The following is a 27,256-nucleotide window of genomic DNA, read 5'->3' on the forward strand; positions in this document are numbered from 1 at the left end:
GATTAAGAAAACATGGCACATATATACTATGGAATACTATGTAGCCATAAAAAAGTATGGGTTCGTGTCCTTTGTAGGGACACAGTTGCAGCTGGAAACCATCATTCTCGGCAAACTATTGCAAGAACAGAAAACCAAATACCGCATATTCTCACTTATAGGTGGGAATTGAACAATGAGATCACTTGGACACAGGAAGGGGATCATCACACACCGAGTCCTATTGTGGGAAAGGGGGAGAGGGGAGGGATAGCGTTAGGAGATATATCTAATGTAAATGACGAGTTAATGGGTGCAGCACACCAACATGGCACATGTATACATATGTAACAAACCTGCACATTGTGCACATGTACCATAGAACTTAAAGTATAATAAAAATGTATATATATGATTATTACACTTCTTTTATTATTATTATTATGTAATATTATTATTACACTTCTTGTAATATATTATTACACTTCTTTTGCATTGTTTTTATATAACCACCATGACAATAGCAGCAGCTACCTTTCAAAGAATACCTGACATATGTCAGAAACTCATCCTAAGAATTGTAAAGTACAGTGTTCTAATCTTCACAACTTTATAAAGTAAGAATGGCCCATTTTAACGCCTGAGGAAAGAAAGTAAAATCCAAAGAGGTTAAGGGACTTGCCCAGAGTCACACAACGGAAAGGATACAGCTAGGAATTTGGCCAGGGTTTCATGGCTCTCATGCCAGTGTTCTTCTACCGTACTATGATTTTTAGACAGGGAATATGGAATGATAGTTTAGAGTACTGATTCCAGAGGCTGACTGCATCCATCAGAATTCTGGCTCTGTAGCCTTAAACAAAGTTATTTAAGTAATTTGTGCCTTAGCTTTTTCATGCAAAAAGTGGCAATATTAAACTAGGTCACAGGGCAATTATGAATCAAGACACTAATTGCACATAAAATCATTTCCATCAGTACGTATATGTAGATTCTGAACAAACTCATTCAAGGAATTAGCAATAAAAAATATGCTGCATGGATTGATATAACAAAACCAAATGTGCATTCTATAAACTTTTCAATGATAATACAAACACATGCAGGGGCTTTCTATGTGCCAAGACCTGTTGTAAGTACTTTATAAACATTAATTCACTTAATCCTCACAATACAATGCCCCAAGAAGACTAGCAAGCTTACATGACTTAATATTGCCAATTTTATAGGACTGATAATATCCTCTCCTTTACCTGGACTCTTCGTAGATGAGCCACACGCTCCTCTATAGAGGTCTGCAAGTCCAAAGGGACTTTCAGAATTTCCTGGTAATTGTCCATCAGAAATGTTACCAATCTAGCAGCTAATAACTCATCCAAGTCCACTTCATCCTTGGAACACAAGATGCACCGGGAAAATGTTTGAACCATCTAAAAAAAGAGCGGGGTGAGGGGAGTAAATGCAGTGAGTATTTTTCTGAACTGAGTGCAAACTAATTTGCAAAAAGCAAATATAATAAATGGTCTAAGGCACAGGGTGCACATTCTACCAAGAGTACCCGGCTATCTCAAATGGGCTGGTGGTCTCAACAACCAGAACAAACAAAATGTGCATCTTCCTATTAAGAGACTGCAGAGAGATGCTTATCTGAGCAATTTTTAAAGGTACCTCTTTTACACATGATTTTAAACATACATACATATATATACACATACACACATATGAATATATGAAAACAAATTTCGAAAATCATTATCACCATGACTTGAATCATGCAGCACTATTAAGTTCAAAGCACTTTATAGCCATTTAGTCAATTATTATTTATCCTAATTTCATTATTGATTTGTTTTAAACCGCTAACACAGTCCACATGCCTCAACCATTACATCTTTTCCTAGTTAACTTATTTTCTCTAGGATTTTCCATGTATATTTGACAATCACCTTTGAACAAAGCCATGGGACTTTTCAAGAAGTACATTAAGTGATGAGACTCTTTGCAGCAAGCAGAAATACAAAATACATTATAGTATCAATATAATATAATAATTTCCATATAATTTATATTAACTACTCCTTTTTTCTTTTTTTTCTTTTTGATGGAGTCTCACTCTGTAACCTAGGCTGGAGTGCAATGGTGTGATCTTGGCTCACTGTAACCTCCGCCTCCCAGGTTCAAGTAATTCTCCTGCCCCAGTCTCCCAAGTAGCTGGGATTACAGGCACCCGCCACCATGCCCAGCTAAGTTTTGATGGGATTTTACCATGTTGGTCAGGCTGGTCTAGAACTCCTGACCTCAGGTGATCCACCCACCTCGGCCTCCCAAAGTGCTGGGATTACAGGAGTGAGCCACCACGCCCAGCCTAACTACTCCATTCTTAATACTGTTCCTTGGACTAGCTTTTTTTTTTCCCCCACTACTTTTATTGCTGACAATCTTCCTTCAAAATATTTAAGCATAAAATCATGTAATTCTGCTAAGACTTCATTTCATTAACACACTGCGAATGATCTTCACTTAGAGAGACACACAAGCAGAGAACTTTTTGCCTGGAGACCATGGACCCCAGGGACTCTGTGATTGCCATGAAACTGCATGCAAAGTTTTGCACATGTATTCTATATGCAGAATAGATATAAAGTTTTCTTCCGCTTTTCATAAAGGTCCATTAGCCTCTCTAGCCATTCACTCACTCCAAAACAATACAGAGATCAAGAATCCTCCTAGGCACTAAGTGCTCCTCTGATCTTACTCTATCACTTCTAAAACTGGGCCAGTGAATCCCCAGGGAGTACACAGTGGCTTAGCAGGATATGGAAAGCACATACATTCCACTGAAGCACCAGTTTTCCTCCAAGACATTTTTTGAGGAAAATTAAGAGATTTTGCTAGTAAATAAATTCTAAAATAAACTCTCTTTAAAAACATATGCCAATAGAAGCAGAGATTAGATGGTGGTTACTAGAGGCTGGGGGGTACAGGGGCATGGAAATGGAAGATGTTGGTCAAAGGGTACAAAGATCCAGTGAGACAGGAGGAGCAAGTCTTAGTGCTCTAGTGCACAGCATGGTGACCACAATTATAACAATATAATTGTATATTTCAAAATTGCCAAAAGAATAGATTTTTAACATTCTCATTACAAAAAAAAAGATAAGTTGGTATGGTAATGAATCTGTTAATTAGCTTGATTGACTCTTTCTATAATGTATACAACTAGATGTACCATATGACCCAGCCATCCCATTACTGGGTATATACCCAAAGGATTATAAATTATGCTGCTATAAAGACACATGCACACGTATGTTTATTGCAGCACTATTCACAATAGCAAAGACTTGGAATCAACCCAAATGTCCATCAGTGACAGATTGGATTAAGAAAATGTGGCACATATACACCATGGAATACTATGCAGCCATCAAAAAGGATGAGTTTGTGTCCTTTGTAGGGACATGGATGCAGCTGGAAACCATCATTCTTAGCAAACTATCACAAGAACAGAAAACCAAACACCGCATGTTCTCACTCATAGGTGGGAACTGAACAATGAGATCACTTGGACTCAGGAAGGGGAACATGACACACCGGGGCCTATCATGGGGAGGGGGGAGGGGGGAGGGATTGCATTGGGAGTTATACCTGATGTAAATGACGAGTTGATGGGTGCAGCACACCAACATGGCACAAGTATACATATGTAACAAACCTGCACGTTATGCACATGTACCCTACAACTTAAAGTATAATAATAATAAATAAATTAAAAAAAAAACAAAAAACAAACAAAAAAAAAACATCACATTGTACCCCATAAATATATGCAATTTTTATTTGTCAATTAAGAATAAATTTAAAATAATTTTAAGTGGGAGAACAGGATGTAGCAGATCTCTCTACAGAGTCTGCCCCCTACTCAAGTCCCCACTTCTCATTATGTTCTTTAAGACACTTAGACCAAAAGCATGACCACAAGTCTGGGTGAACACTGACTGTGGCTCTTTTAAGCAAGCCTGCTTTGTACTTCCCTCTGATCACCCAAACTAATACACCTTACTCAGTTGACTTTCATTCCAAAAAGTCATATCTGATGTTAAAAATCAACCTACCAGTGTTCGGGTACCAAAGCCATCACACAGGGGTGGCATCTCTTTGTTTAAGCAAATCCTTGCCATCATCCTCATCAATAGCTGTAACTTTCTCCTATTTTCAGGAGGCAGGAGAAGGCAGCAAATCTGAAATGCTTCAACTGCCACTTTCTCTTTCTGTAACAAACCTGATTTAGGAAAAAAAAAATTGTTATCTTTCAACACCTATAGCCTAGTAGATTCTATATGGTCATATTTTAACAAAATATATATTAGTAAAATTACATAAAATATTATCACATATTCAACTATACTGGGTCAGTTGAATATAGATCCATTGTCACTCACAAATCGCTATAGAAAATACAAACCATCAACCAGGCATGACAAATATATAGAACCAAATACAGCCATTTTCTCCTCCCATACACTATACAGCTATATCTCACTTTTCATAGCATTCTTTCCTGAACCAGGAGCAGCCAGGCTAACACTGCCCTAACCCTCAACACTCACATTGTTAATTAGTCCAAAATAGAAAGAACATGAACGTGTCATCAGTCAGCAGGCTGACCACCTTGCATGACTCTCAATGACTAAACAAAGGACTAATGCCCACATAGTCCACCGCCAAATGGCTCCCCTTCTTTCTAAACAAGGCCTGTCAAACAATCCTTCCTTCCAGTTAGGCTATCTTTCTTAGTTAAGTGTGCTGATTCAATCATATTATATGTCATCCTTCCTCATCTCAGGTATGATTTTGCTAAAAGCTAAAATATTCTAGCCAGGCACAGTGGCTCACGCCTATAATCTCAGCACTTTGAGAGGCTGAGATGGGATGATCACTTGAGGCCACGAATTTGAGACAAGCCTGGGCAACATAGTGAGAACCCATTTCTACAAAAAAAAAAAAAATTTTTTTTTAATTAGCTGCCATGGTGGCACACGCCAGTAGTCCTAGCTATTCAGGAGGCTGAAGAGGAGAACTGTTTGAGCCCAGGAGTTTGAGGTTACAGTGAGCCATGATGGCACCAGCCTGGGCAACACAGCCAGACTCTCTCTCTCTCTTTTTTTTTTAAAGGATATTATAATATTGCTCTCTTTTTTACTATATTTGTCACTGGACACACTTATATCCAAGCCCTCTAATGAGGTAAAACTGCTTCTATCAGTTTATCTGTCCTATATCCAACCATTTCAAGTTACCACTAGTCTTTGGGAGGCAAAAAACATCTTTTATATTGAGTAAGTATTTACTGACCATCTACAATATACAAGAACTGTGCTAGATCCCGGAAATACAAAGACATACCAGGCCTCTTCCTTTGAAGAGCTTATGCACTATGAGGAGAAACCCATAAACAAATAAGTGACAAATGAAAGGCAATGCAAGAAATATCTGCAAGGGCCACAGGAGGGGAACTATAAGCCACTCAATATGACTGCAGCACAGGTTATGAGGGGAATGACTTGGTAGAAGTAAAGCTAGAAAGATCAACAGAGATGAGGTCTCAGAAGGCCCTGACTGCCAGATGAAGGAGACTGGGTTTATTCTCAAAGGCAGTGGATGTGCATGGACAGGAAAGGAGGGCAGAAGACAGAGATTTTCTAGACCAAGTGCTGATCCTAGACATACTCGGGAATGCTGTTGATTACATCATTATCATCTATGTAGACCTGTTTTCAATTCCACATCATCAAATCATGGAAAGAAAAAAGGTTTACGATCATATTTTAATATATTCTTTCATTTACTCAACAAATATTTATGAAGCCTCACCTGTATTCCAGGAACTGTGTTAGGAGGGGACATATAGTGAGGAATAAAGCAAAATCCCTGTGTGATCTCATGGAGCTTGTTTTCCAGAAGATGAAAAGCAAAAAGATATAAAAACACAAGGTCAGGCGGAAAGATGCTATGGAGAAAAATATACTGGAGAGGAGCTGGGGAGTGAGGGAATGTGCTCAAAAAAACACTTCTATCATTTTCAGGAAGGCCCTCTCTAAGGAGGTAACATGTGAGCAGAGATCCAAAGGAAATGACAGCAAGCCAGGGAAATAGTGCAGAGACAAACTTTCAAGGTGGAGGAAATGGCAATTACAAAGATTATAATGTGAGAGCATGCTGGGAATGTGTAAGGTACAGGAATGGGGCCAGCGTCAAGAGACAGTGAGTGTAAGAAAAACACAAGTCAGAAATCAGGTTAGAGAGGCAGCCAAGGGGCGGATTGTGCAGAACTTTGTAGGCTACAAGGGGAAAGCAGGGAAAAAGGAAGACACACAGCATGCTGATGGTCTGAATGGGGATGTAGCAGTTGAACTGGTAATAACTAGTTAAATTCTCTTTCTCCATAAAGCCATCTAGTTTTTCCGTAAAGCCTTCTATCTCATTGTCCCACAAATCCCTTCTTTTCCCAAATTAAAAATCCCTTTGCAAAGGCAGATTTCACCTTATCCTTACTACACTGTATCTACATTGCTTTATGAATGAGACTACAAGCTAACTGAAAGCATAATACATTTATTTTGGCAAGCCACATTTCCTAGTATAATACAAGGCAAACAGATAAACACTCAAATACATATTTATCAATAGACTACATATTATAGTATATTATATTATATTATTAGTCAGTATTACATGGCTACTAAATGATAATTTTTGAAGTTATGCAACAATATTAGTACAATATTTTTTAAAAATAATAAAAGTATGATTATAAAGCCTTTATGAAAAATAATTTATTAAAAAAGAAATATATTTTAAAATTAAGAGTACATCAGGGCTGTAAAATAATCAGAATTTTATAAAAAGAAATTTAAAAATTTCTTTGTGAGGATGATATTAAGCAAATATGTAAAATTATATCCATTGTATCTTTTCAAAAAATTATTACTAAATTCTAAACAACCAGTTCCTTGCCAAACTTAGAGTAGATAATAATTTCAGACTTTGTGAAAATTAAGTGAGGCTAGGCATGGTGGCTCACGCCTATAGTCTCAGCATTCTGGGAGGCCAAGACAGGAGGATCACCTGAGGAGACCAGGCACTTAAGACCAGCCTGGACAACATAGCAAAATCCTATCCCTACAAAAAACTTAAAAAAATTAGATAGGCATAGTGGTGCATGCTTGTGGGCCTAGCTACTTAGAAAACTGAGGCAGGAGGATCACTTGAACCTGTGAGTTTGAGCCTGCAGTGAGCTATGATTGCACCACTGCACTCCAGCCTCGGCAAAAGAGCAATACCCTGGGAAAGGAAAAGGAAAGGGAAAAGGAGAAAGAAACAAGAAGCAAACAAGAAATCAAGGAAGAAGGCATAGGTAAATCCATCTCAGGAATTTATCTACACAAACCTACATACAGGGTGATGAGCGACTATCCTTGACTCATAAACATCCCAATAACTCAACCTTCCTGTGAGACCAGGGTCTCCCTTTTCCTCCCTCCTGTCACTGATCCCAGCTGGGACTCCTCTACAATTCCTTCCAACTGTCAACCTTCCTATTTCCTGTGAAAACAGAATCCTATGCTACTATCTCTTCCTCCTTTAAACCCATAATCATTCCCCAAGATCATCCTCCTGCTTCTGGTAGTGGAGGAGCCACTATCAGTATCTTTAATGGAAGGAAGTCTTGTGGAGGGAGAGGGAGTTGCTTACTCCCAAAGCTAAAAGAGCAGCATGAAAGGATGAGGTCCTGTCACCTGCAGCTGGAACATGGAATACAGTTTACCAGACTGGGGAGAAAACCCACTGTAAGGACTGGTTAGGTCTATAACATTACTAGCGTTGAACCACAGTTGAGCTACATAATGAATTAAGTAGGACTCTGTAAGTTGATCTTGTAATTTAGCCATCTTTTATAGCAATGTTCTGAGTAGTGGGGAGGGAGGAGAAGAGCAGAACACTTGTTCCAAGTTACCTGCTTGGAAAGGCTTGGGACAAAACCTATCATTTTGACATAATTTATGAGATAAAATTGAAAACTTAATTCATTTCTCCCTCCAAAGAGGTATAAAATTGGTATGCTCAATTTCCTTTACCTGCTTACTTTTTTCAAAGTATACATTACTACCACCTAATATACTACAGAATTTACTTATCATGTTATCTACCATTGTTTCCCCTCTGCCCCACTGGAATTTAAGCTCCACAGGGTAGGGATTCTTAACACTTTTGTTTGTTGATATGCCTCCCGTAGCTAGAAAAATACCTGGTACATCATAGGTACCAATACATTTCTGTGTAAAGAATGAATGAATGAATGAATGAATACTTGAATACATGAATGAAGAATAAGAATGACCCATCTCTTATTGGGATTGTAGCCAGAATATCTGGATTAAATCCCAGCTCTCACCGATTGTGGACAAGTCAACCTCCATAAATCAGAAAATGTTATCAATAGTCAAAAAACCAAATCAATGGACTACACTGGGTATCCATGGGCTATATAGAGGAGTCAAGTGAACTGAAAGTTTCAATGGCATCAGTCATAGCTACTACTACCTTAAAGCATTAAAACTAACATCAGGAGGAAGACACAACATGAATCACATACAACTTTAGCTAGATTTTCTTTAAAATCTGGTTAAGAAATGTATTGTGCACTAATAGATAAGATGAAATTTGGCTCTGGGCCTCACAACAACAGCAGGTAAAATTCCACAATGTCCCAACACAAGCATATTATTGAATAATAAATCATTTAATTATGCCCTTCTAAACCCTAAATGCCTAAACACTTGTAGAACCACATTACATAGTACGGAAGAAGATATAAACTTACATAAACATCATCCACATATTATGTTTTTGTAAAATTCACTATGTGTAATTCAGAAAGCCTCTGTCACAGTTATTACTCTGTGAGTCACTGGAAGATTTTCAGACTTGCATTTTTATTACATACAAAAAGATATGTCTCGTTCCCTGGTGTTAGAAGGTCCTAAACAACTCAAACTTTTTTGATTTTTCAGCTGAAAGTTTGTAGATGTCTTTGTTAGCTTCAATGAGAGAACTATCTTTGCAGTTGCCATTTGATAGTTGGCCCCTTGTAAAAGATTACAGAAGTCTTTATTGGAGTCACCTATTAATATACAGGTATAACCTCGTTTTATTGAACTTCCCTTTTTTTTTTTTTTTTTTTTTTTTTTTTTTACAATTCATTCAACAAGGTTTTTATTGAGCCTTTGATATATATTAGTGAACAAGATAGATGTGACTTTTATACCATAGGGGTGAAGAGGGAAAGCTCCCCCCTTCACTCTCTGAAGGTTCACTGAAAACAAATTGACAAAAGACAGATTAACAGGAGAAATTATTCTAACATGCATAGCATGGGACAATAGCAAGAGAATGATCACTCAACAACCCAGTAGGGTCCAAATGCCCATACACCCCCTACCACAGAGGAAGAGGAGACGGGAGGCGCAAGAGCAATGAATTTCAGGGGGAATGAATGGACCCAATGACCAGATAATGTATCGTCAATAATTCCCTTTGGGAATTGAATGGGACCTGAGAACAAACAATGGTTTATGACAAAGTTTGTCTGGGAAACTTAGTGAGGAAACTTCTTTTTATATTTCTATAGCAGGGACAGTTTGGGCCTGTTTAGAAGAAAGTAGGTGTGATGGGAGAGTGGTAATAAACATCTATCAACTTTCTAACAATCAGTCCTAACAAAATGCCAATATCATCAATGTCACAGTGACAACACTGAACTTTACCAAGGTGTCAATAAAGACTCTCAACACCAATGATACTTTCGACACCATTTAAGATGAAGTCTGGCAGTCTCTGTAATTAATAAGTGGTATATAAGCAAATGCTTTAAATGCTTCCTTAACTGTTTGAAAGGTAAGTTACTAACTCTTAAGAGCCATTCAGCACTTGTAAAAACTAAAAGTGATCTAAATGCATGACTTGGCAGTTTCTGCAGCTTCTAGAGTCCAAGGCAGACTCTCTTAATTAGCAGAAGGAAGAAAACTGTTGCCTCATTATCAGTGCCAGCCATTATCCCTGATCAGGGAATGGTCAAACAAATGGTCCTCATCACCTCCTGATGGGATTGTCCTGAGTGCACTCCTGGAAAAGTGTACAGCCGGGCTGCCATTCCTGGAGCCTTTCACAGGGCAGAAGGTCTATACTATGGCTGGCGAATGAGACCAGCAGGGCCAGGCTAGGAGCTCAGTGAGCTTCCACTTCTCCCCTTCCCTTGAACTCCTGACTGCTCCCGAGGAATGTGGCCCTCACCCAGAGGCAAGAGAGCAGGCTGTGTAAACTCCTTTGTTTCCCTGCCTTCACTCTAGAGCAGTCAAGCCACCAGGGATTCAAGCTCTAAGGTCCACATAGTGCAAAGTAAATGTGTACTATTATGGCCTGCTTTTTGTTTTTTTTTTTTTTTTTTTTTTTGAGACAGAGTCTCACGCTGTTGCCCAGGCTGGAGTGCAGTGGCGCGATCTCGGCTCACTGCAAGCTCCGCCTCCTGGGTTCACGCCATTCTCCTGCCTCAGCCTCCTGAGTAGCTAGGACTACAGGCGCCCGCCACCGCGCCCGGCTAATTTTTTGTATTTTTTAGTAGAGACGGGGTTTCACTGTGGTCTCGATCTCCTGACCTTGTGATCCGCCCGCCTCGGCCTCCCAAAGTGCTGGGATTACAGGCTTGAGCCACCGCGCCCGGCCTGCTTTTTGAATGTAAATCTTGTGCTGCCACACTTGGGGCTTGCTATTGATGCCAACAGTAACTTGCCTTGTATCATTGCACTGGGGGTCTGCAAACAATACCCTAAAATACTGACACTTGGCATTTGATCTGGTGAACTAAAGAAGCACCTCCAGGTCTCCCTCTGACCTGCCTGGTCTCTAGTCTTTCTGATCCTTTTTCCTGAAGCACTGAGAGAGACTCTTTCTGGAATTTCCCAATCTGACTAAGGACATTTCTTTCCAAAAGAAATGTTTGCAGATACTATATTTTTTACAAATTGAAGTTTTGTGGCAACCCTGTGTTAAGCAAGGCTATCACCACCATTTTTCCAACAACATGTGCTCACACCATGTCTCTGTAGCACATTTTGGTAATTCAGAATATTTCCATTTTTTATTATTATTTTATCTATCATTATGACCTACGATCAATAAGTACTATAAGTGTTTGGGGAACCACACAACATGCCCATAAGACTGTGAACTTAATCAACCAATGAGTGTGTTCTGACTGCTCCATCAATAGGTGGTTCCCTCGTCTCTCTCCCTCTCTTTGGGCCTATCTATTCTCTCGACACAACAACATTGAAATTGGGCCAATGAATAACCCTACAATGGCCTCTAAGTGTTCAAGTGAAAGAAAAGTCATACATCTTTCACTTTAAATCAAAGAAATGATTGACGTTAGTAAGGGTGACAGGTTAAAAGCTGAGAGAAGTCACAAGCTAGGTCTCCGGTGCCAAACAGCTAGCCAAGTTATGAATGCAAAGAAAAGTTCTCGAAAGAGACTAAAGTGTCACTCCAGTGAGCACACAAATGATAAGGCAGTGAAACAGTGTGTTGCTGATAGGGAGAAAGTTTGAATGGTCTAGATAGAAGATCCAACCAATCACAACATTTCTTTAAGCCCCACCCTCATCTAGAACAAAGTCCTAACTCTTCAATTCTATGAAGGCTGAGAGAAGTGAGGAAACTATAGAAGCAAAGTTAGAATCTAGCAGAGGCTAGTTTATGAGGTTTGAGGAAAGAGGCTGTCTTCATAACATAAAAGTGCAAGGTGAAGCAGCAAGTGTTAATGTAGAAGCTGCAGCAAGTTATCTAGAAAATCTAGCTAAGATCATGATGAAAGTGGCTACATTAAATAACAGATTTCCAATGTAGACAAAACAGCCTTTAACGGGAAAAGATGCCATCTAGGACATTTGTAACTGGAAGGGAGAAGTCAATCTTTGGCTTCAAAGCTTGAAAGGACAGGCTGGCTCTCTTGTTAGGTGCTAATACAGCTGGTGACTTGAAGTTGAAGCCACTGCTCATTTACCATTCCAAAAAGGCTAGGGCCCTTAAGAATGATGCTACAACTGGCTGGGTGTGGTGGCTTATGCCTGTAATCCCAGCACTTTGGGAGGCTGAGGTGAGCAGATCACCTGAGGTCAGGAGCTCAAGTCCAGACTGGCCAACATGGTGAAACCTTGTCTCTACTAAAAATACAAAAATTAGCCAGGCATGGTGGCATATGCCTGTCGTCCCAGCTATTTGGGAGGCTGAGGCAGGAGAATTGCTTGAGCCCAGGAAGTGGAGGTTGCAATGAGCCAAGATTGCGCCACTGCACTCCAGCTTGGGCGACAGCACAGGACTCTACCTAAAAAAGAAAACAAAACAAAAAAAAAAAAAACAGAATTATGCTACATCTATTCTACCTGCACTCTAGAAATGACAACACATGGTTTAGTGAATATTTTAAGCCCACTGTTGAGATCTGCTAAAAAAAAAACAGAACAAAAACAAAAACAAAAATCGCCAGCAATTTCTTTCAAAATATTACTGTTCACTGACAATGCACCTAGTAACCCAAAAGCTCTGATAAAGAAGTACAAGGAAATTAACATTGTTTCCATGTCTGCTACTACAAGATCCATTCTGTAGCTCATAGATCAAGGAGTAATTTCAACTTTCAAGTCTTATTATTTATACATTTCATAAAGCAATAGCTGCCATAGACAGTGATTCCTCTGATGGGTCTGAGCAAAGTACACTGAAAATCTTCTGGAAAGAATTTACTATTCCAGATGTCATTAAGAACATTCATGATTCATGGGAGGTCAAAATATCAACATTAACAGAAGTTTGGAATAAGTAATACCAATACTCCTGGATGATTTTGGGGGGTTTAAGTTTCTGTGAAAAAAGTGACTGCAGATATAGTGGAAATAAGAGAACTAGAATTAGAAGTGGAGCCTCAAGATGGGGCTGAATTGCTGTAATCTTATGATAAAACTTGAAATGATGAGGAGTTACTTCTTAAGAATGAGCCAAGAAAGTGGTTTCTTGAGATGGAATGTACTCCTGGTGATGATGTGAACTTTGTTGAAATGACAACAAAGGATTAAGAATATTACATAAACTTAGTTAATAAAGCAACCACAGGGTTTGCAAGGACTGATTCCAATTTTGAAAGAAGTTCTACTGTGGGTAAAATGCTATGAAATAACCACCGCAGGCTACAGAGAAATATTTTGTAAAAGGAATATTAATCAGTGCAGCAAACTTCATTGTCTTATTTTAAGAAATTGCCAATCACCGTATCTTCAGCAGCCACCACCCTGATCAGTTAGCAGCCACCAACATCAAGGCAAGACCCTCCAACAGTGAAAAGACTATGACTCGCTGAAGGCTCAGATGATCATTAGCATTTTTTGTAATAAATTATTTTTAAGTAATACACCACACTGTTTATTTAGACATAATACTATTGCACACTTAATGGCCTACAGTATAGTATAAACACATCATTTACGTGCACTAGGAAACCAAAAAATTGGTGTAACTCACTTTATTGCAATATTCACTTTATTATGGTGGTCTGGAACCAAACCTGCAATATCTTCAAGGTATGCCTGTATAATGTACAAGGCCACTGCCTTAAAATCCAGGTGAAAAGTTGTTCTGTTTTTTAAATCATATTTCCCACTGAGAAACCCCTGTGGTAAAGATTTTCCCAAGTTCAGTAAGTATTTAGAATTTTGAACATCTGCTCTGGTCTAGGAATATGCAAAGGCCTATTGGACAAGTTGGCATAGCAATTAAGATTATCTGGAAACTGAAATACCTGCGTTCCTATACAAGCTTTGCAACCTAACTAGCTATCTGACCTGGAAGCCCTAACTTGGACTTTTGTAAGATGGAGAAAATAATTAAGAGTTGTAAAATTAAATGAGGTAGTATATTACAGTGGTGAAAGCAGTGTGACACACACAGTAAATACTAATAAGTTAGTTATTATCAGTATTCTTAAAGTTATACTAATAAAAGCACTATTTTGAATTTTTCACTTCTAGGAAAAAGCATTGCATTTAATAATTTGTCACCTGCTAATTGATAAAGTAAGTTCATGGCTGAACACAAGATTTCAAAGACAAACCACAATTGCTGACCTGTATTTACTTCTTACTCCAATCCAATTAATTCAAATAGATAGTTTACTGGGAAAAACACAAAAGGAGTTATGCAATGTTTATAAATGGCAAAGATTAGGAGTAGGGATTCAATCTACAAGATAACAAGATTTGCTCTAAAGCTGTATTAATTAAGCAGTATAATATACCACAAGAATAGACAAAAGATGAATGGGATAAAGCAGAAAGCCTAGAAACAGGTCTAAGTATGTACAAGAGAGAACTTGACATATGACAGAACCGACATTACAAATCACTGAGAAAAGTATACTGTATTCAAAGCACAGTGTTGGAACAATTTCATAACCACATGTAAGAAAAAAATTAAATGACAATTTCTTACCTTATTAAAAAACAGGAAATTCTGTTTCCAATCGTAGTGGAATAACAAGAACCAAATAACCCTCCTGCCAAAAACAACAGAAAACTGGACAAATTTTATGAAACAGCTGTTTCTGAGTGAAGGTCAACAGTACAGGACCATAATCCCTGAGAAAGGTAACAAGACAAATGAGCACTACAATCATCCTCAGACTCTGCCTAGAAGGACCTTGCAAGCCATGGATCAGAGACAGGAATCTCAAGCATGGAGTTCTGGCTGAGTGGAAGAGACAAAGAATGGAGTTCTGCGAGGCTGAATCAGCCGGATGTTCTGAAGCAGAGTTCCAAGTGGAGGGGCTATGCACAAAAATGGCTCCATAAATGTGCATAAGAATCCCCTTGAAACTTTGAGGAATACTGAAATATATATACGTGTATAAAGTGAAACTCAATGAAGTCACACAAAAAATTGCCAGTGAGCTATGAGCTAAACAATTCCCAGAGCCCTCATAATAAAAGAACCCTGCTGACAGCTGAGGGCATTCAGTAGAAAGCCCAGAAAGAGTGTGCTTCAGTAGGGAGATTACATTTTCCCTTCAGTAAAGGCTAATGTAGTTCTGTCCTAACAATAGCTTTAAAAATAAGATAGAAATGGGCAAGCAGAAACACAAGTAAATTAGCTGACTAACAGAACAAGCCCAATACTCTTAAAAGGAAGACAATAAAATCTAGACAATCGGCAATGAAGAATTCAGTGTTCAATATCAAAATTACTATTCATGCCAAGAAGCAGAAAAATGTGACCAATATACAAGAGAAAAATCAATAGAATATCAATTAAAACAGACCCAGAAACAATAGAGATAAAAAAAATTAGCAGAAAAGGTTATCCAAAAGGTTTTCTAACTATGTTCATGTGTGTAAAACAAATGGAAGATACGAAATAGAACCAAATGGAATTTCTTGAGATGAAAAATGCTGTCTCAAATGAAAACATTAACTAGATGAGAACCAAAGCAGATTAAACACAGCAAGAAAAAAAATCAAAAAACTTGAATACATAGTAATATAAATTACTTGAAATAGAAGCAAAGAGAAAAAAAAGTAGAAAAATATAAATAGAGCTACAGCCACTTGTGGGAAATTTTCAAGTGATCTAACATATATGTAATTAGAAAAAGGGAAGGAGACACAGAAAAAATATTTGAAGAAATAATGGCAAAAAAATTTCCAAATTTAATGAAACTTACAAATCAGTTAATCAAAGACATCCAGTAAATCAAAGCACAATAAACAAAGAAAACTATAAGAGGATTTTACAATTAAATTCCTAAAAAAAAAAAAAAAAAAAATCAGTGATACAGAACATCTCAAATACAGTCAGAAATTAACACACATGAACAGAGGAACAAAAATTAAAATGACAACAGACTTTTCAGCAAAAACTATTCAAGCCAGGAGACAAGATACTGACATCTTTAAAGTGCTGAACGAAGAAAAACTAGCAATTTAGAATTCTATAGCCACTGAAAGTATCTTTCAAACTTTAGTCAAAACAGATCCTCCCCACCACTTTCCACCAGAAACAAATGAACAGAAAAAGCTGAGAGAATTTGTTGCTGAGATCTGTACTACAAAAAATGTTAAAGGTTGTTTTTCAAGCAGAAGAAAGTAGTACCAAATGGAAACCTGGACCTATACAAAGCAATGAAGAGTACAAGAAAAGACTAATATGTGGGTAGATAAAACTTGTTTCTCATTTCTTGATTTCTTTGAAAGAACTTGTCTGTTTAAAGAAAAAATAATAACATATAGTACAGTTTATAACATAAGTAGGAATAAAATGTATGACAACAATAACACAAAGAGCAGGAGGAAAACACTAAAGAATGTTGTTGTAGGGGAGTAACATTATACATAAAATGGTATAATATTTATAGGTAGGCTAAGATTTCTTGAGACACAAAAAGCACGAATCATAAAAAGTGGACTTTATCAAAACTAAAAATTTCTGCTTTCCAAAGGACATTTGTTAAGAAAATGAAAAAAAAAAATCTGGGTGAAAACATTCATAATAAATATATCTAACAAAAGATGTACATGCAGAATACACAAATAACTCTATGACTCAACAATACAACAAACCAATTTAAAAAACAGGCAGAAAATTTGAATAAACACTTCACAAAAGAAAATCTATGAACGACCTATGAGCAAATGAAAACATGCCTATGTTACCAGTCATCAGAAAAAGGCAAATTTACAAAGCCATACCACTAAACACCCACTTGGGTAGCAAAAATTTAAAAGACTAACAATGCCAAGTATTAATAAGGACGTAGAGCTACTGAAACTCTCATACACTGCTGATGGAAATGTAAAATGGCACGACTACTTTAGAAAAAAGTACTTCATATAAATGTAAACATAAGTTCACCATGTAACCCAGAAATTCAACTCCTATTTATCCAAAAGAAATAAAGATATACATATATATTCATATAAAAACTGATACATGGATGTTCACGGGAGCTTCATTCATAAAATCCCAAAACTGGAAAGAATCCACATGTCCCTAAACAGGTGAATAGAGAAATTGTGATATATCAGGCAACAGACTATTTAGCAATAAAACTACTGCTGGTATATGCAACAAACTACTGATACGTGCCCCACATGAAAAAAAATCTCAAAACCATCATGTTGAGCAGAAAAATCCAGATACAAAGTACACACTGTATAATTCCACTTGTATGAAGCTCTTAAAAAAGAAAACCTAACTAAACAGAAAGTTTCTATTTCTGGTTGTCTGGTGCCAGTGATGGGGTAGAGGGCTGACCAAGAGACAGCACAAGAAAACCTTTAGGGTTGATGGAAATGGTCTGTATATTAATTGCACAAGTACATATTTATTAAAACTAACTGAATTGTACTTAAGATTAGTGTATTTCATTGTATATTAATTATACATCAATAAAGTTAATTTTAAAGATAAACTAAATGAATTAAGAGAAATTAGAAACCTAACATTAAAAAAACTAAAATATTGGAAGTACACAATCTCTTTGTCACTGAATGATACAGATTTTTTAAAAAACACACAAACTAATTTGACTTAAACATAGAAGTTCTTTATATTTTCATTAAAATCAAAAGATAAGCCACACACTAGGAAGTATTTTTGAGGCTAAGGTGCAAAAGATTTTATCCAGAATATATTTTTAGAAAGACAAAAAAAGAAACTCCCCTCCCCACCAAAAAAAATGGGTAATGGATAGAAAAAGCATTTCACTCAAGAAAAAACCCTTATGACCTATAAACAGCAATAAGATTCCTTTTCACACCCATCAGACTAGAAAAATTTTAAAGCCTGATGAAACCAAGGATTGGTAAGTAAATGCTTATAGGAATATACTACTAATAGTATATTAGTGTGTAAATTGCTGCACCCACTCTGGAAAGCAATTTGCTAGACCTAGGAAGGAAGTAAATACCAAACAATCTAACAATTCTGCTTCTAGATATAAACACACTGATATCACTGCAACAATGCAAATCAGAGTGATGGACACACAGATGTCTTATGTTACTGTTTTGCCAATTTAATCACAATCCTTCCCACAAATAGTACATTTGATGGAAGTTCGAAAATCAAATTGCAGGGTCACTTTTTAGTGTTGTTTGAGAACTTTTTTTTAAATTATTTTTTATTATTATACTTTAAGTTCTAGGGTACATGTGCATAACGTGCAGGTTTGTTACATATGTATACTTGTGCCATGTTGCTGTGCTGTACCCATCAACTCGTCAGTACCCATCAACTCATCATTTACATCAGGTATAACTCCCAATGCAATCCCTCCCCCCTCCCCATGATAGGCCCCAGTGTGTGATGTTCCCCTTCCCGAGTACAAGTGATCTCATTGTTCAGTTCCCACCTATGAGTGAGAACATGCGATGTTTGGTTTTCTGTTCTTGTGATAGTTTGCTAAGAATGATGGTTTCCAGCTGCATCCATGTCCCTACAAAGGACACGAACTCATGAATTTTGTTCTCTTTCCATGAGCAATACCCCAAAACAATAATTCCACGAAAAAAAAGCAAGTACAAGATGAGCCTGAAGTATCCAAACACAAAAAATATGGCTGGACATGATGGTTTAAGCCTGTAATTCCAGTAATTTGGGAGGCCAAGGCAAGAGAATTGCTTGAAGCCAGGAATACAAGACTAGCTTGGACAACATGGCAAGACCCTTCTCTACAAAAAATTTAAAAATTAGCTGGGTATAGTGGCAAGTGCCTGTTGTTCCAGCTACTCAGGAAATTGAGGCAGGAGGATCACTTATGCCTTAAGAGTTTGAGGAAGCAGTGGGATATGATGGCACCACTGCATTCCAGCTTGGGCAATAAAGTGAGACTCTGTTTCTAAGGGGAAAAAAATAGTAATAATAATAAATGAAAGTGGTCCAAGAATGACAGGCAAGTGGCAAATGGACACAGAGGCCAGCTTGATGGGCCTCCTGCTGGCTGATTCTGAGACAGTTTGAGCATCAGGCAATGGACTATTACCCAGTGAATAAAATACAAAGTCAGGAGTCCATACTGCTAAGTAAATTGAAAGTTTAATGTGGGAAAAGTTACCTAAACATTTTTCAAAGCTACCACCCCATAAAATACTATTAATTACAAAAAGAAAAACTGTAACTATATAGTGGAAAAACCTGACAGATACCACCTTATCAAGTGATCAAAGTGCACGTCACCAGTAATAGGCCAAATTAAGATTGTGCACTACCTGTTGGGATGTAATAAGAAGAACATAGTATTGTGTCTGTTATAACCTTCGAGAAATGCATGGTGTGAATCTAATCATGAGGAAACATCAGACAAATCAAAATAGAGGAACTTTGGGATGACTGGCAAACTTGAATGAGATGTAATAGTAATTAATCAGTGTTACTTTTCAGATTTGTATGCTTATATTTTGGTCCTATAGGAGAGTGACCTAGTTTGCAGGAAAAACACACAGAAGTATTTATAGGTGATAGAACATTTGACTAGCAATTTACTTTCAAATGGTTCAGGAAAAAAAAAAAAAAAAGAGTTATTTGGACTGTACTATAGCCATTCTTATAAACTGGAGATTGTTAGAAAATTTAATAATTTGTTTAAAAGAGAAATGGTGAAAGGTCTGAGGGAATGCAAGGTCACACGCAGGCTAAAAACAGTGTTATGAATAGTGTAAGGATGTCAATGATACTGTTATGGTTTCCATCATTGCCACAAATAACTGAAGTATATAAAATAAAAGTGTGACACCTGGGAGATATTGTCACTCTTCTAAGCTTCTCTCGTGCTATACACACACAAGAGCTACATGCTGCTTTTAAAATGCAATATATTTTTGTAGTCTTCATTATGCTTCTCTTCTCATGAGATATTCATTGTGAGATTTCAATTTCTCTAAACCAGTTTGAAGGCCATGATTTAACCCTTTTAAAATCTGCATAACAAAAACACATTTTAAAATAGGGTGTTAAGATAGGGCAATTATGGACAAATAAACTGTGAATCTTCAGCTTTAAGGGGGCCTACTTCAAAAACAGTGGAGCCAGAGGGGCTGCTGACTTGTCACGGAAGAGAAGCAATTTGGGTTTGTGAAAGACAGTAGACTCATGGAAATAGTCAACAGGCAGATGACGACAGCAGAGCTGGAATTTAGGGGACAGGTCAACATTTGAAATATATACTTGAGAATCATTAATGTATTCATTCAACAAAGGTTTGAAAAGAGCATAAAATGTTCTAGGACTGTGCTGAGATCTAAGAATCCCAAAACAGTGAGACAAAGACAAAGATCTTGTTATCAAGAAGCTCAGTCTGGTGAAGACGATGAACGTAAGCCATCACAAAGCAATGTGGAAGACAACAGTAGAGATGTGTCAAGGGGATATCATGGAAGCACCAAGGAGACTGACAGGTAATCGATAATGATCTTTCCCAGGAAGATTAAAATATAATAGCCATAAGAGGAAGTTACTTTTTTAAGTCTGTATTGAAGTAAGTATATGAATACTTAATACAATGTCACAGATACACACAGAAGTCATTCAATAACTATTTCCTCAAAATGAGATGAACTAAGACAGTCCATGAAAAAAGGCTGTAACATTTGTGTGTGTGTGTATGTGTGTGTGTGTGTGTGTGTGTGTGTGTGTGTGTGTGTGTGTGTGTGTGTGTATAAAACAGATGTAGGGTCATTGTTTTGCCATTAATTGGGTCTGAGGTTTTAAGCATTCCTGTATGATCACCCAAGAGATTACTTATTGATATATCTTAATCAGTTAAGTCCTTTGTACCAGTGATACTTAGTCACAAATTGCAGCTATGTTGTACTTTCAGTTTTCAAGTCTTACAGGAACCATTCTCTGCTATGCCTCTGTGGTCCATGGTATCAAGGGAATTTACACCTTTATGAATCTTTCCTCCCTTTCTCTTTCACTCCTATAAAAGAGGGCAACAGAAGCCTGAAGTTGTTTGTTTAAACTCTACCAAATCTTTCTGAGCATGGTTCTAAAAGCAGTACCATGCATTTCCCCATCTGAGCCTCGATTTTATCTTTTCTGACTGTAGAGCAGTCATGCTCATAGTCAATAAATGAACAACTCAACTTTTAAAAATCACTTTAATTTCTGTGAGTTTTAGGGTGTTTTTGTTGTTTTACACTTTCTTTTCTAGTTTCTATGTCTTCCTCCAATCATTTTTTATTTGTTTTGTTTAAGAGATAGGGTCTTGCTTTATTGCCTGGGCTGGGCTCAAGGGATCCTCCTGCTTCACCCTTCCAAGGAGCTGGAACTACAAGTGTGTGCCCCAACACCCTGCTAATCCATTCAGTTTTGTAAAATTTGTTTATATTGGTTTATGTTTCTAAGCCCCTGCTTAATCTCTTCTCTTTTTTTTAACTTACCATATAAGATACGAATTTATTAATATTTAGATGTAATATATTTATTAAATAATGTTGTATTTCCCTTTCAATTGGATATGAGTTTTATCCAAATTTGAAATGTTAGGTTTTTTAAAGTTATTATTAGCAGGCCAGGCACGGTGGCTCACACCTGTAATCCCCGCACTTTGAGCGGTCAAGGCAGGTGGATTACCTGAGGTTAGGAGTTCGAGACCAGCCGGGCCAACACGGCAAAACCCCGTCTCTACTAAAAATACAAAACTTAGCCAGGCATGGTGGCACATGCCTGTAATTCCAGCTACTCAGGAGGCAGAGGCAGGAGAAATCACTTGAACCTGGGAAGCAGAGATTGTAGTGAGCCAAGATCATGTCACTGCACTCCAGCCTGGGTGACAGAGCGAGACTCCATCTCAAAAATCAATCAATACATAAACAAACAAACAAACAAAGTTATTATGAGAAAAGTTATGATGAACAAGCCACCCCTGCAGCTAGTATTTCATGCATATACATGACTTTTTACTCAAATTAATATTTGAGTAAAATGAGTCAAGGGCATCCCAAGTTTAAAATCTCAGAAGTAGATGAAAAGTCCTCAAATAACATGTGTTACTTTTTTGTTCCACTTTGATTTATAATTAACATACTACAAAAGTGTACCCATTTTAAATGTAGAGCTCAGTGAGTTTTGACAAATGCATACCCCCATGTAAACAGCACAGCAATGAAAATATAAAACTCTTCCCATCCCCCCAAAGAATCTACTGGTGCTCTTTGGCAGTAAGGCCTCTCGATCCCCTAGATCAAAGCAACCTCTGACCTGCTTTCTGCCTCCATAGATTCCCCTTTCCTAGAATTTCATGTAAATAGAACCAAAATGGCTTTTATCACTCAGCATATTTTTGAGATTCATTTATATTGTTGTATGTATCCATAGTTTATTTTTATTGCTGGGTAATATTTCATTGGATGCATACACTACAAAATGTTTTTCCATTCACTTGCTGACAGACATGTAGATTGTTTTTGATATTATGAATAAAGCTGCTATGAGCACCACACAGTTTGTGTGAACACACGTGTTCTTATCTCTTAGATAAATACCTAGGAATGAAATTAAGGTATATGTGTGTTTAACTTAGTTAGAAACAATGAACCCATTTTCCAAAGTGGCTGTGTCATTTCACAGTCCAATCAGCAACGTCTGAGGGCTCCAGGAGCCCCACATTTCACCAAAAACTTATGACAGTGTCTTTGGCTTTAGCCATTTTAGTGTGTACATGGTAGTATCTCATTGTGGTTTTAATCTGCATTTCCTGTATGATTAATGATGTTAATAATCTTTTCATGTGCTTATGAGTATTTCATATATACTCCTGTTGTATCCAATTTTTATTTTTTATTGCATTGTCTTATTATTGAAGCGTTCTCTACATATCCTATTTATGAGTATTTTGTGAGCTATGTAATGGGAATTTTCTTGTCTTTTCATTTTCTTAACAGTATATTTCAAAGAGCAGAAATTTCCAATTTTGATGAAGTCTATTTGATATAATTTTTATTTTATGGTTTATGTTTTCTGGGAACCAAGATATCTTTGTCTATGCAAAATTGCAAGAATTTTTTTCCTATACTTTCTTCTAGAAGGTTTTTAGATTTATCTATTATGTTTGAATCTATGATCTATTCCAAAGTAAAATTCGAGTACATACAGCAAGGTTCACTTTTTCCATAATAGGTATCCAGTTGCTCCAACACTACCCTGAAAAGGTTACCCTTTCCCTTGGCTTCTTTGCTGAAAATCAATTGACTACAGATATGTGAATCTACTCCTGGACCCTCTATTCCATTCCATAGGCTTGAATATCTATCCTTATGCCAACATCACACTAAATATCAATATACTTTACAGGAAGACTTTACAATAAGATACCAATATCACACTTGATAGTAAGATTTTATAGTAAGTCTTAAAAACAGGTAATATAAGTTCTCTAATTTTTTCTCCTTTTTTCCACATTGTTTTGGCTATTCAGATTATTTTGTATTTCCAAATAAATTTTACAAAATGCTTGAAAACTCTACAAAAAAAGCCCTTGGATTTTTACCAAGCTAAATAATCCATGGATCAATTTTGGAAGAATTGACATCTTATCAATATTGCATATCTTTCAGTCCATGAACATAGTGTGTCTCCCCAGTTATGTAAGTCATCTTTAGTTCCTCTCAACAACATTTAATAGTTTTCATTGTCAGGTCTTGCATACACCTTGTTTATTCCTACTTGTAATTCATCCCGGAGTATTCCATGTTTTTGTGGTGTCATTGGAAATAGATTATTAGGTTGGGTTTTTTCGGGTTTTGTTTTAGTTTTCCAATTGATTTTTGTACAGTGGTCTTACCTGCTTCCTTGTTAAGTTTAATTATTAATTCATACGTGCTTTTTGGGGGCAGATTTCTTGGGATTTTTGATATCAGCAAATGTAGTTTTAGTTCTTCTTTCCAATCTTAAATCACTTATTTCATTTTCATGCCTTTAAGGCATGAAAGCACTGCTGACCTCTCATGAAATGTTGCATAGAAGTAGTGAGCTTTGTATTTTTCTGACCATAGGGGAAAGCATTCAGTCTACCACCACTAAGAAAAATGTTATCCATAATTTTCTCATAGGTACCCTTGATAAGGCTGAGGAAGTTTTCTTCTATTCTGATTTATTTAGCATTTTTATCCTGAATGGGTGTTGAATATTGTCACATACATTTTCTGCAATCATTGAGATGGTCACATGAGTTTTCTTCCTTCATACTATCAATATGATGAATTATATTGATTGATTTTAGATGTTAAACCAGTCTTACCTCGCTGGGATAAACCCTACTTGGCCATGACGTATTATTGTCCTTTTTATCTACTGCTGAGTTCAATTTGCAAATTTAATGTATTTTTGCATTTGGTTTTACCAGGGACATCATGCACTACATTATTTTTGTGTAATGTATTTGTTGGTCTTATTACCCATGTGAATACTGGCCTCATAAAATGATTCAGTAAATATTTCCTCATCTTCTATTTTCTGAAAGGACTTTCGTACAAATGTCATTATTTATTCCTAAGTGTTGGGTAAAATTGATCAGTAAGCCACCTAGACCTGGAGTTCTAGCTTAATTCTAGCATAGTCAGAAAACTTAGTACAATTTCAAACACTTTAAATTTACTGAGCTTTGCTTAATTACGTGTCACCCTTGACATACATATTCTTTTATTATTATTATTATACTTTAAGCTCTGGGGTATATGTACAGAACGTACAGGTTTGTAACATAGGTATACATGTGCCATAGTGGTTTGTTGCACCCATCAACCCGTTGTCTACATTAGGTATGTCTCCTAATGCTATCCCTCCCCCATCCCCTACCCCCAGACAGGCCCCGGTGTGTGATGTTCCCCTCCTTGTGTCCATGTGTTCCCATTGTTCAACTGCCACTTATGAGTGAGAACATGTGGTGTTTGGTTTTCTGTCCTTGTGATAGTTTGCTGAGAATGATTTCCAGTTTCATCCATGTCCCTGCAAAGGACATGAACTCATCCTTTTTTATGGCTGCATAGTATTCCCAGGAGTATATACACTACATTTTCTTCATCTAGTCTATCATTGATGAGCATTTGGATTGGTTCCAAGTCTTTGTTATTGTGAACAGTGCCGCAATAAACATACATGTGCATGTGTCTTTATAGTAGCATGATTTATAATCCTTTGGTTATATACCCAGTAATGGGATTGCTGGGTCAAATGGTATTTCCAGTTCTAGATCTCTGAGGAATCGCCACACTGTCTTTCACAATGGTTGAGCTAATTTACACTTCCACCAACAGTGTAAAAGCATTCCTATTTTTCCACATCCTCTCCAGCATCTGTTGTTTCCTGACTTTTTAATGATCACCACTCTAACTGGTGTGAGATTCTATTGGTTGGAAGCAAGTAACAGGTCCCACATATACTCAAGAGTACAAGGTAGCAGGAAAATTGGGGGCCATCTTAGATTCTGTGAATCCATAAGTATTTTCAAATATTCTATTTTATCTCCACCATTGGTTGATAAGCTATACATCTGTTTAAACAACCACGCCAAGATATAATGAAATTCCTAAAAATCAATAATAAAATCCTAACAGCAGTCATAGGGGACAAAAAAAGATACATTCTACCCTCTTCCTCCTTCAGGAACTCCAATTACATGTATATTAGACTGCTAAATATTTCCTATAGGTCATTGAGGCTGTATTTTTTGCTGGTTTTTGTTTTCTTTTGTTGTGGGAGGTTTGTTTTGTTCTTTTTACTCTCTGTGCTTTGTTTAGACTAGCTTTTATTGTATGTATTCAAGCTCACTGATCTTTAACTTCTAGAGTGTCTAATCTACCCCTAATCCTATCCAGCAAAGTTTTCATTTGAGATACTATATTCTTTTTAACTACTAAAGTCAAATTTAGTTATTTTTCTTTGCTTGATCTTTTTTATGGGATTATCTTTTTTAAAGTATATGAGTCCAGTGATTTTTTTATATAGTCACTAAGTTATACCCATCACTATTATCTAATTCTGGAACATTTTGTCACCTTCCCATTTTCTCCTCCCCACAACCTCTGGAAACCACTTATCTCTGTCTCTATAGATTTGCCTATTCTGGACATTTCATAAAAATGGAATCTTTTACTTAGAATAATATTTTCAAGATTCATCCAAGTTGTTATAGCATGTAACAACATTGCATTCCTTTTCATGGCTGAATAACATTTCATTGTATGGATATACTACATTTTACTCCTTCATCATTTGATGGACATTTCAGTTGTTTCCACTTTTTGGCTCTTCTGAGTAATGCTGCTATGAACATTTGTGTACAAGTTGTTGTGTGGACATATGTTCTCAACTCTCTTGGGTATACACCTAGAAGTAAAATTTCTATATCACATATTAACTGTATGCTTAACTTTTTGAGGAACTGCCAAACTGTTTTTACCAAATGGCTGTGCCATTTTATATTCCCACCAGTAATGTACAAGAGTTCCAATTTATCCACATCCTCATTAACACTTATCCAAATTAAGAAATACATTTTAGACTGCAACAATACATATACATGTGTTTAATTAAAACAAAAAAGTTTATGAAAATACCTACTCTTGTTACATACAATGCACTCTGATATTTTGTATACTATTCTATTTTTTCTTTTTTTAATGTTATTCTACAATACAGATTTCATATCCAACATAAAGTTTCAAAAACAATGGTTTAGGGACTACTGAGTTTGAACTGACGTTCTTGTGTAACATCCAGAAATACACAGAAGTCAGAAAGATATTCTCATCTTGAGTTCAGGAGATCTAGAATAAAGATACAGAACTGAAAGTCCTCAGCACATGGGTGATCTATGAGGTAGGTATGTGATCAAAGAGATACATGGGAAAAGGGCTAAGGTTGTGGGTATCTATAATACTTGTGAAGTCCTTCTTTACATACAGTTCTAAGGATGTTAATTATTTTTCAATTCATTCAAACGTCAAAGCAGTATTCCACTTTTAGTTTTGCATCGAATCTTGGAGTGCTACATTTTGTTTTCCATGATTCAAATTCATGTAGAAATGCTTAGATTCTAAAAACTAGTTTAATCTGAGCTCTTTGTTCCTTAACTTCTTTCCCATTGCTGGATGATTACCTAATCTTTTTTATTTCA

General features: G+C 36.8%; 1 protein-coding gene across 2 annotated transcripts in view; it reads right to left on the minus strand.

Annotated features, from left to right (window-relative positions):
* DEPDC1B (DEP domain containing 1B) overlaps positions 1–27,256 on the minus strand; it is a 116,682-nt gene that overhangs the window by 12,114 nt on the left and 77,312 nt on the right. For both annotated transcript variants that reach the window (XM_045393738.3, XM_005556967.5), the window contains exons 8-9: positions 4,095–4,261; positions 1,233–1,409 (exon numbers count right to left, since the gene is read on the minus strand). In XM_045393738.3, the coding sequence (XP_045249673.1) occupies positions 1,233–1,409; positions 4,095–4,261 (344 nt within the window). The remainder of the gene's footprint in view (positions 1–1,232; positions 1,410–4,094; positions 4,262–27,256) is intronic.

Source organism: Macaca fascicularis, chromosome 6 (assembly GCF_037993035.2).
Source record: "Macaca fascicularis isolate 582-1 chromosome 6, T2T-MFA8v1.1".
NCBI classification, from domain to species: domain Eukaryota; kingdom Metazoa; phylum Chordata; class Mammalia; order Primates; family Cercopithecidae; genus Macaca; species Macaca fascicularis.